The following is a 16,239-nucleotide window of genomic DNA, read 5'->3' as shown; positions in this document are numbered from 1 at the left end:
AACACAATTTTTGTCAGTGAATGAACACTGGCAAAATTTCTTTTGATTTAAAAAGAAATTTGAAGTTTTCTGTGAGGTATTTTCCTTTTTGTACTATTTTGTAATGCTAATGGTTTAATGTGTTTATTTTTTTATATATTTTATTTTATCTATTTTTATTTCTTTATTTTTTCTTTACTAACAATACACTTTTTAGCATATTACTGTTTTTTTTTTTTTTTTTTTCGTTTTTTTAACTACAGTGGACTCTCTGTTTCTGAACACTCCCTAATGTGAACATTCCGTTATTTTGAACACTTTTGGATGGTCCCGGCAAAACTCTATAGACTTAAAATAGGCTGACCTCTGTGTATCCTGAACACCCCTATAATATGAACCCTCCTCCCCCCCCCCCCCCCCCCCCGAATTATGAATGCTATAATGTTCAATTATTACCTCTCTATATACTGAACATGTTCACAATCCTGGGCTCAAGAATTCCTATGAATCAAATTGGAAAGGCCGAAATACTTTTACAATTTTATCCCAAGGAAGGAGAAAAATTATTTTCCTGGATATTACTGCATCACACAAAATCGCAATATGAGCCTGAAGTTTCTGCCACTGAACTATATTTCAAGAATCCAACGATTGTATCGAGTAACATTCAAGACCTTTGAAGTACCTATAAATTACCTTCAAGCAAAGTGCGGCTGAGAACAAATTTTCACTTGGATGATAACACGTATACCTTGCAAGAAAATACATTACACCAGGACTTCCCAAACTTTATAACCAGCGAACCCCTTCCAGAGACCAATATTTAGGATGGACCCCTGTTATTAGAGTGTAATATGGATACTTGTAGTTTGCAGTTACTTGAACTTAATTGAATTAACTATATTACTTATTTAAGGATTTCATTACTATTTGAAAAAAGCAGTTGGTAGGAAGTTTACAATGCTTATTATTATTATTATTATTATTTTGACAACCTCTGGAGTTCAAAAATGAAATTGATCAGACAGAATTCGGTTAGTAATATAGTAATTAAAATTGAAAATTGAACATCGAATTAAAAAGAAAAGTGAAGTTATTTTAGCTGACACAGTTTTACTATATTGAATTGAATTTTTGACTGCTTTAGGCGAATACCGGGTTCAGAATATTGACACCTTCCGTATTTAGTTTTGCACTACAAATTTTTGGACTTTTTGAACACTTTTTGAACTTTCCCTTTTTAGAACACTTTGAAGTATGCTTTTTGGTACAGCTTTCAAAACATGCAACTGAGAACAGGGGCGGACTGAGTTCCGAAAAAAAAAGGTGCAAAAAAAAAAAAAAAAAGAAAGAAAGAAAAGAAAAGAAAAAGTTGCAAAAGGGGGAAAAAAGGTGCAAAAAAAAAAAACAGTTCAAAAAAAATTGTAAAAGGAAAAAAATAGGTGGGGAAAAAAAAAGAAAGAACTAAAGGGGAAATTAAAAGCAAGGAGAAATTCAACAGCTAAAAAAAAAGATGTTCAGGCTTGAGGGCGCATTGGTGCTGACTGATGGGTCGGCGGGCCAGTCCGCCCCTGACTGAGAACACTTTTCAGATCAATTACTTGGTTTTTATCTTTTTTTTTAAATAACTTGTGGGAAAGCATTTGAGAACGTTTTTGAACACTGACACATGATACCTTTTTTAGAACAATTCCTAACTCTTGGGGGACACTTTTTGCACTTATGAAACACTTCTTTGTTTATACCAATTAGACCGCCGTGTTCTTCGCGCAGGGAGGGTCATTCTTTTTGCCGGCATTCTTGACACCAATCGGCAGCGAATTTTTGCAACAAAATTTATAGCAGCGTCATATTGAGAGATTCTGTTAATTGGTAGTTAAAAAAAAAAAGCTGTTGAAGTTACATTTGAGGCAATGAGAAGCAAAGGGGTCTAAGTAGATATTTTCAAGTTTTGAGTAAAACGCATTAAAAGATAAGTCCTTAGTAGGCTTTTATTGATTTAATTTTTCTAAATCATGCTAGTATAGCAGCACCTACCAAAGCTTCAAGTACTATCTCCTGCTCCAAGTCAGAGTAGAGGTTCACCTGCCACTTGTACTGGTTATCTCCAAACTTTTAATTTTGTCATTTACATCCCTTTGCTTCTCACTGACTCATTTGTAAGAAAGATAGCACTGATTTGATAGTTGAATTCAAATGTGTTCCCAAACTGCTCTCAAATGTGCCTCAATCTCTTCTCAAATGTGTTACTAAGCTTAAATTCCGTTCCTCTATAACAAAAAACTGGTTACGACTAAGGATTTAAGTATTTCTGACTGGCATTCTGACACTGAAAATTTAACGCTGTCACAAACTGGTCAAGACGTGATAAGTACTGATCAAAAGATAACTGCGTACTTTAAAGGTGAAAATTCTGGTTTTCAAATGAAAAAGCATTATTTAAACATCATTTAACGTTTTAAACATTTTTTCCCCGAAGATTGCGGCGGATCCCCAACTAAAACTTGGCGGGCCCCCAAGGGGTCAACGGAGCACAGTTTGAGAAGCCCTGCATTACACAATGCAAAAACAGAATAAAAATTACTTATTGTACCGATAGCTGTATTGTAGTATTTCATAGTTGAATGTTACGTAAAACTTTTTAAATTAAAAAAGAATAAAATAAATGCAAGAGTTTCTGTCCTATTGAGTTGAATTAGACTTTATGCACTCGCCACCAAACCAAAATTCAGCACATCTATCTCAGGAACTGGTATAGCTTACTAGGCACAATACTAAACTTAGTCCATTAACACTAGAAAGAATACATATACATACATTATCCAATCTCCCTCTATAATGAACACCCCCCATAATCTGAAAACTTTTGTTCGGTCCCAGGAGTGTTCAGAATAGATAGAGTCCACTGTATTTTATATCATATTATATTACATTAAATTACACATTTATTTATTTTTCTATGTATCTATATATCTAACTACCATATATATCTATCTATCGAAATGTCTATATATCTACCTACCTATCTCTAACTCTCTATTTACCTTTCTGTCTATCCACCTACCTGTCTCTCTCTCTCTTTCTATACATATATATATATATATATATATATATATATATATATATATATATATATATATATATATATATATATATATATATATATATATATATATATATATACACTGGTATGCAAAAATTAAGGACGAAGTCGAAAAATTAGCATATCAGCTGAACGAAGAGGCAGAGCGGACAAAAAGACCAATCAGGAGATTAAGTAAGGTGATGTACGGTAGCACATGCGCAGATATGCAGGCAGACGTAATGGGGGAGTGTCTGAGTAGTATAAAGCATGTTGTCGGTGTAAGATCAGTATTTCTGGCAAAGAGATTGCACGCCGTATAGCAGTTAAAATCACACCGAGTTGCTGCCTCAGCGAGAAATGGCGAATAATCAATCTGTTAGACGACATCTGGATGCTTTTACCCGAGGTCGAATAATTGATAAGTTGGAGGAAGGCCGCAGTGTGACAAGTGTGGCTGCAGAGTTCGGAATTGCTTACAGCATCGTTTCACGACTTTGGAGACAATTTCAAACTACAGGAACAGCTATCCGGGGGTTCAGTAGTGGTCGTCCACGAGGAACCACACCCGCAGATTACCGGTATATTGTCTTACAGGCCAGAAGAAACAGGCGGCAGACAGCGGGAGAAATCGCGAGACACACGACACAGGCGACTGGACGACCGATATCGCGTTTTACCGTGGCCAGAAGACTGCACGGTGGTGGTCTGTTTGCACGACGCCCTATACGGTGTGTACCTCTAACGCCTGCCAGTCGGAGAAGGCGTTCTCTGTGGTGCCGGGAACACCGGATTTGGAGAGACAATGAATGGGGACGAGTACTCTTTACAGATGAGAGCATATTCAGTCTGAGTAGCGATTGTCATCGCATACTCATCTGGAGAGAGCGGGGAAGCCGCAATCATCCCTCGAACATCATTGAAAGGGACAGGTATGGAGGTCGCGGTGTTCTCGTTTGGGGAGGCATCATGAAAGGCAGTCGTGCAGACCTTCACATCTTCGACGCAGGTTCAGTCAACGGGACCCGTTATTGTAACGAGATTCTTCTTCCATATGTACGTCTTTTTAGAGGTGCTATGGGTCCGCAGTTCCTTTTCATGGACGACAATGCACCATGTCATCGCACAGTAGCTGCCGAACAGCTCTTAGGATATTGAACGTATGGATTGGCCGGCACGATCTCCGGATCTCAATCCCATCGAGCATGTATGGGATTTTCTAGGTAGACGCTTGGCAGCTCGTACCTTACCACCAGTAACGATTCGGGAGCTTCGATTGCTCTGCAAGACGAATGGGCAGCAATGCCTGAACAACTTATTGACACCGTCATTCTCAGCATGGGCAGACGCTGTGAAACCTGCCTAGCAGTCGGGGGAGATCATATCCCCTACTAAAGACCGGATGTTTCTTGCTGGACACCTATCACAGGGATGTTTCGGCCTTCAGTCGCATTGCGCTCCATGCTACTTTTTCAATGAAGCTTCTTTTTATCCCTCTGATTTCTCTTTTAGTAAGTGTTGCTTACATTACACATGTCCTTACGTATTGGGGATCTTACGGTATTAAATGTGTTGATTTGGAAGGCTTTTGTACAAAGTTATATTGAAAACACCGTCTCGTCCTTAATTTTTGTACACCAGTGTATATCCCGAGTAGCATCAACTCATCGGCCATTCATCGAAATCCGATCAAACTTTGATCAGCCGATGATCGGATTCCGATTAGTTTTCATCGGAAATTGCTCCAATATGTCTCATCGGCAATAGCAGAATCCGATCATCGAAATCCGATGAATTTTGCTCCCTATACCGATGAGATTTGGAGCAATATACGAGCAGTGCTGTTCCGAGGCGACGAATTTAGGATGAAAATACGATGAGAAGTAGTAACAGACGCGATATAGGGACAAGCAGGAGGAAAACAATTTAACAGTGGGAAGGGGTTCCGCCAACTTGGATGATCACGTGACCCTTCCGCCATCTTGAAAACTTTCAGGAGGGTTATTTTCGGATGATGTCATTTGGGACAATCATTTAATATATATATTTTTTAATAACTTGTTTATTTAATTTCTAATTTCTTACTTTTGATGAACGTGATTCATGAGTTTAACCTAAGTTGCTTTGGCCGGGAATCGAGGTATACGAACTTCATATGAGAGGCTATTAACGTCTGCACTGTATTGCACATTTCTGGGCTAATAAAAGATGTTTATGTTTTGTAATCATTTACATATCTCCTATCGGTGCTGTTACGTACAATGTTTTTTTTTGAATCAGACAATTCCTTCCTAGTGCGTTGTTTTTTTTTTTTTTTTTGGTCCGTAAGTGCATCTGGTCCCTTCAATATATGGCAGACTATATGAGGTAGTGAGAAGCAAAGAGATGTAAGTGGCAAAATTAAAAATTTGGAGATAACCAGTACTCATGGTTGGTGAACTCTGTCTTGGGGCAAAAGATGGCGCTAGTAGCCCTGGTAGTTGCTGCTATACAGCATGATTTAGGAAAAAAATAATGGAATCCTATACCTGTGATGTTATCTTTAAACGCGTTTTACTCAAAACTTGAAAATGTCCACTTTCATCCCTTTGCATCTCACTGCCTCATGTGAAGTAAGAGATCTTTTCCTCGTTTTATTCTAATACAAAGGTGAGAACACTTTAGTACTTCAGTGTACGACGCAATGGTGTAACAACACAAGGCTTTTATCGTGGGCAAAGGTTCATGTTTATTAAGTAAATTGTGGAATAACTACTATATCGTTCTTACTGTCAGAAGGCAATTGAAGAACAACACTCTTCGCGAGTATTTCACAGAAATATATTTTTACTTAACTCAAAACAATCACTTGCACATCATCCAATCGCAAATTCTATCATGGACAAAGGTTTCTTTTTATCAAGAAAATTGTGAATAACTGCTACTATATCATTCTTACTGCCAGAAGGCAATTGAAGAGAACATCACTCTCTCTCTCTTCGCGAGTGTTTCACAGAAATCTAATTTTACTTAACTCAAAACAATCACTTGCGCATCATACTTTGCTTAGTAGAAGGTAATTTGATGTCTGATATTTGATTTTATTCTTCTCGAATCAGATGCAAGCGATTTCGAAGTTCACATATTTGCGCTATTAAAAATAAAATTAAAAAAAATAAAAATAAAAAAAACCCATACAATGGTTTTATTGGCAAGATAGCGGAAAGCTGAAAGCCAGACTAGAATTGCTGACGTCACGTAAGCTGCACCTCCTACTGTGAAGCATAAGTTTATGCTGGTCATTGAAAGCTATATGCTTTAATGCTCATTTGATATTGTATTTAGTTTATTTGAGTGCATAAAATATTACATAGTTTTTAATTTAAAGTTGAAAAAAAAAAATCTGAATCTTCAAAAAAAAAAAAAAAAAGGGCCACACTTACAGCCTTTGCAGCACCATGTAAAATTGTGGGAACTACCCAATTTTTTTTCTGGTTTTAGTTTTAGACTAGTTATAAAACAAATGAGGGGTGAGACATTAGTAAAAACGAAGTTGAAAAGTTTGGAATACCCTAATATATGTTTATATACCGGATGATCAGAAAATGAGTATACATTTGAAAAATTGATAATACACGGAATAATGTATGCGTATAGGTAAAATTTAACACACATGCTTAAAATGACGTGAGGTTTTATTGTAACCACGAAAAATAGATATGCGCAGAATTTTTATGTAGGATGGCGCTCCACCCTATACTGCTAGACGTGTGAAACGTCTCTTGCGGGCGTCTTTTGGTGATGATCGCGTGCTGGGCTGCAAGTTTCGTCATGCTTGTTCTCCCAGGTCCTCAGATCTCACTCCATGTGATTATTGGTTCTGAGGATGCCTGAAGTCAACACTATCGCGATCGACCGACATCAATAGGAGAAAGGGGGGGGGGCTAAAAGATAACATCCAACGCAATGTCTCAACACATTTTTTTTTCGTGGTTTCAATAAAATCCCATGTCATTTCAAGCATGTGTATGAATTTTACCTATCCACGTGCATTTTCATTTTCCGATCACCCCGTATATATATATATATATATATATATATATTTATTTATTTACTTATTTATTTATTTATTTATTTATACTCCTCAAAAGTGAAATTGCAACAGCAAGAAAAAATGTGCGTAGCGGCATAAAAATTGCAGGAGTGATAGTTGTGAAAAAGATGAGAAATGATTAAAAAAACACAAAAAATATTAAAAATTTACCACTTTATTTAGTATGTGATGCATCCAGCAGCTATAGAGATCGTAATCTGGTGAGGCATGCTATTAATGAAATCATTGACGGTTGCTTGATGCTTGAGATAACCTTAACCAAGCCCCATTCATTGCTGTGCGTATACCATCAGTGGTTTGTGTCAGTGGTCCTCGGTTTATGTCACTTCCAATGAGATTCCACAAGTGTCCGATGGGAAACATCTGGAGAGGCATATGAAGGATGTTAAATCTGATCAGGCCATTACGATTTGCCAGTGTCACATGTGGTCCGGTATTGTCTCGTTGTAATATCGTGTTGGGTGCAGCATGCAATAAGAGCAGAACACGTGGCTTATGGCCCTGCAGCTTCTGTCACGTAGCGGTTTACTGTCAAACTGACATCAATGGGTACCAGGGGCGGCCTGTGATCAACTAGCCGCCTAAACCCCGCGCAATATATTGCATACATTACAGTTACGTGTACGGGTACCAGTCACAGGAAATCGGCTTCTCAACACAGGTCGAGACGCCTGACGCGGTGACAGTCATCCAACGTAGACAATCAGAATAAATCGGGTATTGTTTCCAGATGAATCTCGCTTCTGTCTGCGGAAGAATGACTGCTGTCGACGGATATGGCGGCGGCCTGGAGAACGCTACGAACTAGTCCATTTCACCGAGCGTTGCAACGAACGATCCTGTACCGGGCAAAATGGGTCAAGTCCTCTAAATTGCATTCAGGGAAAAAATCTCCATTGAAACGTCATACAAACACAAAAAATCTGAACCAACTACGACCAAAATTCAAGGAGATTAGAGTTCATAATTATTAAGGACCATGCAGAAGATGAAATTGGAACTTTTCGCCCTTTCAGAAGAAAGACTTGTTTTCGAAGTAAAAAAACAAAATTTTTATTTTTCATTGCTATTGAAAAATACTAGTAAATGTTATGCTATTATACGTAAAAACACACTAAAAAAATCGTGCAGTTTGAAAAATTACACTGGATGCGCACACATTATTTTAAACCCTTGTTGGTCACTATATTTCCCTTCAAAAATTGTAATTGACTGGGAGTGTAATTTGGTATACGTCCTAAAACCGTACGTTTCATATTTCCGTGACTACTGGTCCTACTCATGTCATTTTTTTTGAGTTCTGTTTTTTCATGCTTGTGATTTCCCTAAATGCAATGTAGGAGACTTGAGGACCATGTAAAAAATAATATTTAGTATGCTTTCACTAAATCTTTCTTACGCTTCAAACTTTTCATATCTTAACTCTGCATCTTATTTTGACCATTATTGCAATTTCTTTTGAGACGGAAGTGACTATATTGGCCACTTCCGTCTTTCGAGGCATACGGCAATTTTCAGTCTTTCTAGTGTTAAACGACGCTGTTCAATTCTTAATGTGTACTAAATTTAATTTTAGAAAATACGCAAAAAATATGCCATGGTGTCTTAGGTCTACTGCAACTGTATGAAGTAGATCTACAATGAATTCAGTTTGTTAACTAAACTGTATTTTTGCGTCAGAAAAAAAAAAAAAAATGGAATCTAATAATTTGGGATTTCTTTGGAATTTCACTTTCTTTAGAGTGGCGGAGGGAGCTTACTTGTTTCCATTCAGTTTCCATTCCCCTAAAGTAATATACAGAATAATTTGATTATGTATTACAGTTTACGTGGTATGGTGTGTATTTCACAAGAATAGACAACTCAAAGATATTTATCATGTTTAATTTAGTATTCAAGAAGCTTTATCTACTCTGTAGTATAACAGTGTCGAGATTGAGTTTGTCGTATAAAAATAATTCTCGCAAAGTAGAAATGAAACATTTACAATATTGATTCAAATAGCAATTTATTTATTCTTAATTTTAGAATTGTTTTGATAATATATTTTATCGTCCAACTAGTACTTATATATTTTATTAGCAAAATCAGACAAAATATCGTGAACATGTTGTGTATATTTAACTCAGCTGAACTTCAATCTTTGACCTCCCCCCCCCCCCCCCCCCCGACTGTGAAGTTTACTAAATTTTATCCCACGTAGTTAACATCACGCATGCGTACATTTTCCACATTCATGATGCGTCTCAAAGCTGCATTTAAGGTAAAGCATATGTTTACATTTTTTGCAGTGTTGTCAGTTAATGGGAATGTACACAAATGAAGATTTAGGAATGTTATAATATAAATAATTGATTTGAAAAATCACACAATAAGTTTACTTAAGCAGTTCCATTTCATTTGAATGCCAAGAAATGCTCATTATTTTATATCTTTTCTAACGCAGAAAGACTACTTCCACAAATACTAGTAATATCTTTTAGAGTTATAATGTTTAATGTCATTACATTACTAAAATTTAAACAGAAAATAGTTAATTTTTATACATTTAATTAGTTTTTCATCATAGAGAATTTCATAAGCATCACATTCAATTAACCCAGGTTAATTAGAACTGTACTCTCTTTTAGACATCCAACCACTTGAACACAAACGATTTGGTCATCTTAGATCACAGTTTGTTTTGAAGGTCATTAGGGAACACGTAAACTTTCCAATACTGGAACATTTAGTTCTTATCACATTATTGCTTGTGCTTTTTTTGAAATCATGAAAATTGCAGTTGTTTATCCCCTTACAGCATTCTTGTAAACTCGTTTCGAAAGATTTACTCACATTTTATTTGTATACTCATTAACTGACAACAATGATTTTTTTTTTTTTGTATTATAATTTTTGAAAGTTATTATACAGTACTATTCAGCATTATGAAACATTTTATGTTTTAAATACTTCGAAAGATCTCTCTCTCTTTCAACTTCTTCAGAATGCGTACATTTTCTTTCCTCTGAGCGGCAAAAGATCACTTTTTTAATTATATAATCACACGTAAATTTTCTTATCGAAATTCTCGGTAGTTATTACTAAATGCGTCTGGGCAAAAATCGTTTTGCTCCAGCCAAACATAATTTTTTTAAACTTTCACTTTGAATTAATTAATACGTTTGCTTCAATATTTTTTTCACGGCCCATAATTCACCTCCCTTCTTGTTTTGGAGCATCAAAGCTGTTTTTAGCTTTTTTGTACTTAGCAAAAAGTTCTGGGATTTCTTTTGCAATTGCTGCATCCAATTTGTCCATAGGACATCCTCTGAAGTAACTGCATGTTGAAGCGAGTGGCTTGAAATCATAAAGTGGGTGAAGTTTAAAGAACTCTTTGTATGTTGCAGGATTTGGGAGATCATAGCGGCTTACATTTGTCATACTGCTAAGTCCTTCAAATATGTTATATTCTAATGGGTTTTCTGTAATTAATTTAGCAACATTCTTCTTACTACTAAATATAGATTTATGTCGGTAATACGTAGCTAGATAACAGTCTACCATGTTAGCGTGATTTCTGACCTTGACAGCATGTCTCCTAGCGTACAGAATTCTGTTTTCAACACGTTTGTCTAAAGTGTCTTTCATGTCATACAAGAAGTTCTTTTCCTGATCAGCAAGGAACTTGACAGGGGCGGAGGGGTGATATGGTTTTGTAGTAAGTGAAACTGCATAAATCACTGGGGCTTCAGTGCTGCTCATCAAAGGAGACAAATTCCAGAATAGTTGACCAACCACACGCATCAAGTCACTTCTGCGTATAGTGTCTGCTTTATTCAAAATAAAACGTACGTCACGCCCTTTAAGTTGATCAATCACTGATCCAAGTTCACCCCCGATATCGACTTTTGAAGGATCAAGAACAACATATATGGCATCAGCTCGATCAATGAACCATTGAAAAGCATCGTTCAAGGAGTAACCTCTTTCGGTACTTTTTCGGTTTTCCAATATACCAGGAGTATCAACAATTGTTACCTGGAAAGTTAGAAGGAAGAATTAAGTATTTTTTATCGTTGTGAGAGTGCAATTCATATTAGTTAAAGTTATTAGTGTGGACCAAAAAGTCTGAAAGAAAGTAAACAATCGTTGTGTGAAAAAAAACGGACTACAAGAACATGAAACCTATTTCATCTAATAAAAATGTGAAATATACATTTAATGTACAAGGTACTCGAAAGGTTACCGTCGCTGGCTATAGTGTTATAAAGCTACTTCTGAAACTATGTTTTCCTTGCTGGAGTGTGTCGCAACCAACAAGTGAATCAGGGGGTTTCCTAAAGATTCTCCCTTTGATGCAACCCCATAAGAAGTCACACGGATTCAGGTCCGAACTGTAAGGGAGGAGGGGCCCTTTATGCGGTACCCCGTGAATTTCTCTGCAAGTAATTCTAGTGGCACTAGATGGCCATTAGAGGGCGCCTCTGATGCAGGGAGATTTATTGCTAGTGTTTTCTTACTATATTTTTTGATTATTACTGTCTAGTTTTAGTTTTTTTACTGTATTTCATCATTTAATTTAGCTTTGTATTGTTTGGGGGGCTCATTTTTGCTTTTATTGTATTCTTGAAGTGTTTTTGCATTTTTTGGAGTTAAACCTATCGTGCGGTGATCTTCTAATTTTTGCTTTGTGTGCTTTTTTGGGTGTAGCAACTCTGTTTATTTACTGCTATATTTGCTGTTTGTAGTTTGTAGTATTATTCTGTGTTTTTTTTTTTTTTGCATTTTTTATCATTCTGGTGAGTTTTTTGGAGTATTCCCTGAGTAGAAATGGGTGTTATATGTATTATGAAAGAGTTTAAGAGTAGGAAGGGGGGTAGGTGGGTCTGTTGTGATTTATGTCATATGTTCTGCCTATATAGGGGGAGGATGAGTCTGTTTTTAAGGAGGATTATATTTGCACTAAATGTGCTGAACTCTCAGCCTTAAGAGTAAGGATGCTAACTTTGGAAGCCCAGCTAGCATTAGGTTGTGGGTCAGTTGTAGAGGATACTGTTAATATTCCAGAGATAAGGGGGAAGCTTCAAATAAGGAGGCAGACTGAGGAACTAAGGGTGTAATTTTAGGGGACTTCGATAATAAGGGAGGTGGGTAATACAGTTGGGAGAGTTAAGCGTAAGGTGGCTAGGTGTTGTTTACTAGGGGCTTGGGTGAAAGACGTTAGTAAGATTGCTGAAAAGAAGAGGGTATTAAATAAGGAGGATATGGTTACTTTGTGGGTGGGAATAAATGATGTAGGCCACAGAAAAAATGAGGAGTTTTCAAAGGAATGAGAGTTTCTGTTGGCCAAAGCTAACAACTGTTCGACCATGTCCATGTGGTTGGTTTGCTTCCCAGGTATGGAGTACATAAGAGTTGGCTAAATCAACGTGCTAGCTGTATCAGCCTACTATTTAAATCAATTTGCGAAAAGCGTAGTATTAGGTTCATTGATGTATGGAGTCATTGTAAACAGGATTGGATTGCTAGGGATGACCCGCATCTGAACTCTACAGGTGTCAAAATGGTTAGTGGTTTGATTTTTTCTTCGGAGTCAAAAAACTAAGTTTGAATGGGGAGCATGGTGCAAGCATCAGGTATCGGGAGGAAGAAAATTTTTTGGGTATTGCTAGAAATGGAAATAAAGTGTCGAACAAGAGTAGTTATTTTAACAATTGTGGTTTAGAAAATTTCAGGGTGTTAAATAAAAGCAATTTGGGCATGCTTAAAGTTTACTATACCAATGCTCGCAGTGTTAGGAACAAGATGGAAGAATTTGAAAAGCATAATTATAGATGAGAAGTTGGATGTTATTGGAATTACAGAGACATGAGATACCGAATTTGATGTAGATTTATAACATATTGCTGAGTATAATTTGTTTAGACAAGATAGAGTAGGCAAAATAGGTGGTGGGGTTTTATTTTATGTTAGAGACAATTTCATTTGCAATGAATTGGTCATAAAATGATAAACCTACTGATAATTGATATGGTTTGGCAGCAGTTGATGAGCAATAAGGGCAAAAAATTGCGCTCTGGAAACATTTATAGGCCACCTAATTCAAGCCAGGGACAAGATGAACAGATGTTTCGTATTATTTCTGACATGTCCAGTAAGGGATCCGTCATCATAACGGGGATTTCAATTTTCCGGGTATTGATTGGAAATTTTTTTATCCTAGTAATGGCAGAGAAGAGGAATTTTTAGAAGTAATTGAGTTTCGTTTCTTAGATCAAGAAGTAACTCAGGGGACTCGAGAGGAGGCGATTTTGGGTCTAGTTTTCTGTGACGTAGGAAGTTCTGTTCAGGGGTTGTGTGTAGGGGATCATATTGGAGATAGTGATCATAACTACATTAGGTTCTAACCGAGCTGGAGGCAGATGCCATCTCATTGAAGTTGAGAATTCCGTGTTTTGTCAAATATTATGTTTACGCTCTAACTGATAACTAATGGGTTACGTATTAGTAAAGTTACGAAATATCTACATTCAAATTATAATCACAATAATATATTATTGAGTTTTTGTAATGAAAATATTTTAAATTCAAGCACATTTTGTTCCAATATTCAAGCTTGACTTCTTTTTAAGTAAATTCATTGGATCAGTATTTCTTTGTATAGTCAAATGCAATGTGTTTTTGACAGGGTCGGATCAACATCTATTTACGCCCTAGGCCAAACTTAATGATTACGCCCCACCTCATATATCCGAGCTCAACCGAAATCGTACCCCCCCCCCGCCTCCCATACATTACCAGAGGCGTAGTTGCGTCCAGTGACAATTGAAGGTTTCGAGCCCCCCCCCAACCCGTTGATAAAATGGGAGATGTTTTTCTTTCGATAATATTCAAAAGAGGGGGTTTTGGGGGTGCTTCCCCCGAATTTGTTTTCAAATTGAAGCATTAGAAATACGATTTTATTCCATCTAAAGCTTTTTGACGGGAAGTAATGGCATTTGGAGCACGCCCCAGAAAGTTTTCGTAACTGAAGTCCTACATACATAATTGTATGTTATCTTTGATGATGTTACAGAAAGGAATGATTTTGGAAACTCTCCCCCCGCAGTAATTAGTTTTTGAAACGAAATTTTCGACGATGCTACTAATGATGCTGGGGAACGGTGGGAGTCGGGAGAACTCCCCTGAAATTTTTTCGAAATTGAGGTCCTAAAGCGCAATTTTTATCGATTTTTTTTTCTTGATGCAGGGCGATTGGTGACTCTAGCGAGGAAACATTTCGAAACTGAAACTCAAAAAATTGTTGGACATCTTTTATGACGCCTGGATATAGATTTAACCGTTCTTCCCCAGAAAGTTTTCGAAATTGAAAATTTAAATACTCAATTGTAAACCATCTCTGATGACGTTACGATAAGGAATAGAGTTCGGTTACTCTCTTCCATAGTTGTTTTGAATTTAAAGTCGTAAAAACAAAATTTTGGATAATGTTAATAATGTTGGAGAAGGGCTGAAATCGGGGGCGCTCTCAGAAAAGAATTTCAAAATTGAAGTCCTAAAAACAAAATCTTAGACGATTTTCAATAAGGTAGGAGGAGGGCTGAAATTAGGATCACTCTCTAGGAAAGTTTTCGAGCTAAAGTTCCTAAAAACAAAGTTTTAGACTATCTGATACGATGTGAAGGTGGGGCGTTATAGAGATCCTCCCCCTCCCCCGAAAAAAATGAAAAACTCTATGCATTTGTGGGACTTCGAATACTGGATGACTGAATAGGGTTTAAGGAATTTCCTCCGGAAAGGGTTGAAATTTTAGACCATCTTCAAAATGAAACAGAAAGGGGGGGGGGGGTTTCGAGGGCACTCCTGCACAAATGTTAAGAGTTGAGGTCCTATAAACGAACTTGCTTGCTTTCTTTGATGGTATTTGGGAGAGAATTAGTGTTTAGGACCCTCACCAAAAATTTTCGATATTTTAGTCCTGAATGCACAGTTGAAGATCATGTTTGATATGACGTTGTGGGAAAGGATGTGGTTCGTTGAGTCTCACTCGGAAAATTTTAAATTGATGCTTCATTAAAAAAAAAAAAAAAGTTTAGATAATCTTTGAAGATGATAGCGGAAGCGGGTTCATGGAATCTACCCTGAAATGTTTCTATTGAAGTTATAAAATGCAATTTTAGGTTACCTTTGGTGACGTAAAAGATGGGGATAGACTTGGAAAACTCCTTCCTCCCCCTATTTTGCTTTGTCCATTATATTTTTTTCATTTTTAAAAATATGTTGTAAAACATCCTGACTCACTATTTCTTTTCCAAAACATTTAATTGTTTTAGTTATTCCATAATGGAATTTTCAAATTTATCTTTCAAATTTTTGTCTGTTTGAAAAACAAACACTTTTAGCCCTGGAAAAATTTTTTTTGGACGCTTTGGCCTGAGGTGATATTCAGCAGTGATATCTTACATAGTTTTTTTCCTTTTTATTTAAATTTAAATATACGAGCTCCTGAATTTCTTGATGCACTTTTGTTTTCCATTCATTTTTTTACCTTAGAAAAATTTAGAACTGCTGGTGTCTCTACCTTACAATGTTCTGAATCACTCTTTCTCTCTAATTTTAATTTTTCTTCTATTTAAAACATACTTCGGAGTATCCCATGCATTTTTTATCCACTTTGTTCAGATCTTCGTGGTGAACTTTTGAATAAAAATATTGTAACGGATTCGGTGCGACTTCCACTTTCTTGAAATGAAGACACAGTTCTTGATAAAAACACAGGAGCTTTATTTACACTATGTACAGGAGAAATCGTTAACAACTGCTAAATTAATCATCAGCAATTAAGCAAATTTCACTCAACACCGTAAACTTAACGGTTACACACGTATTTACTTCCAAATACGAAAACAACACAGCGAAATGCCTCGCTATCAACAGAGCTAATACACTCTCAGTACGAATTCTCAATCGAAACTTAACTCTTTATCCAGCGTAACGGTTTATATACACACCGAAAGAAATCTCTCAAATATTCCAAACGCTTCTGGAAAATAGTAGACCGTTATCAAATTTTATCAATAAGCAAAAAAAGAAATAGGGGGGT

The 16,239-nt window shown here is 36.5% G+C and overlaps 1 protein-coding gene across 1 annotated transcript in view; it reads right to left on the bottom strand.

Moving 5' to 3' along the window:
* Nucleotides 1-9,022: 9,022 nt before the first annotated feature.
* LOC129218071 (sarcalumenin-like) overlaps nucleotides 9,023-16,239 on the bottom strand; it is a 113,761-nt gene continuing 106,544 nt past the window's right edge. Inside the window, exon 7 of the mRNA XM_054852260.1 lies at nucleotides 9,023-11,174. Coding sequence (XP_054708235.1) covers nucleotides 10,350-11,174 — 825 coding nt within the window. The 3' untranslated portion in view covers nucleotides 9,023-10,349. The remainder of the gene's footprint in view (nucleotides 11,175-16,239) is intronic.

The sequence above is a fragment of the Uloborus diversus genome, chromosome 3 (assembly GCF_026930045.1).
Source record: "Uloborus diversus isolate 005 chromosome 3, Udiv.v.3.1, whole genome shotgun sequence".
Lineage (NCBI taxonomy): Eukaryota > Metazoa > Arthropoda > Arachnida > Araneae > Uloboridae > Uloborus > Uloborus diversus.
This window is presented reverse-complemented; position numbering and strand designations above follow the sequence as displayed.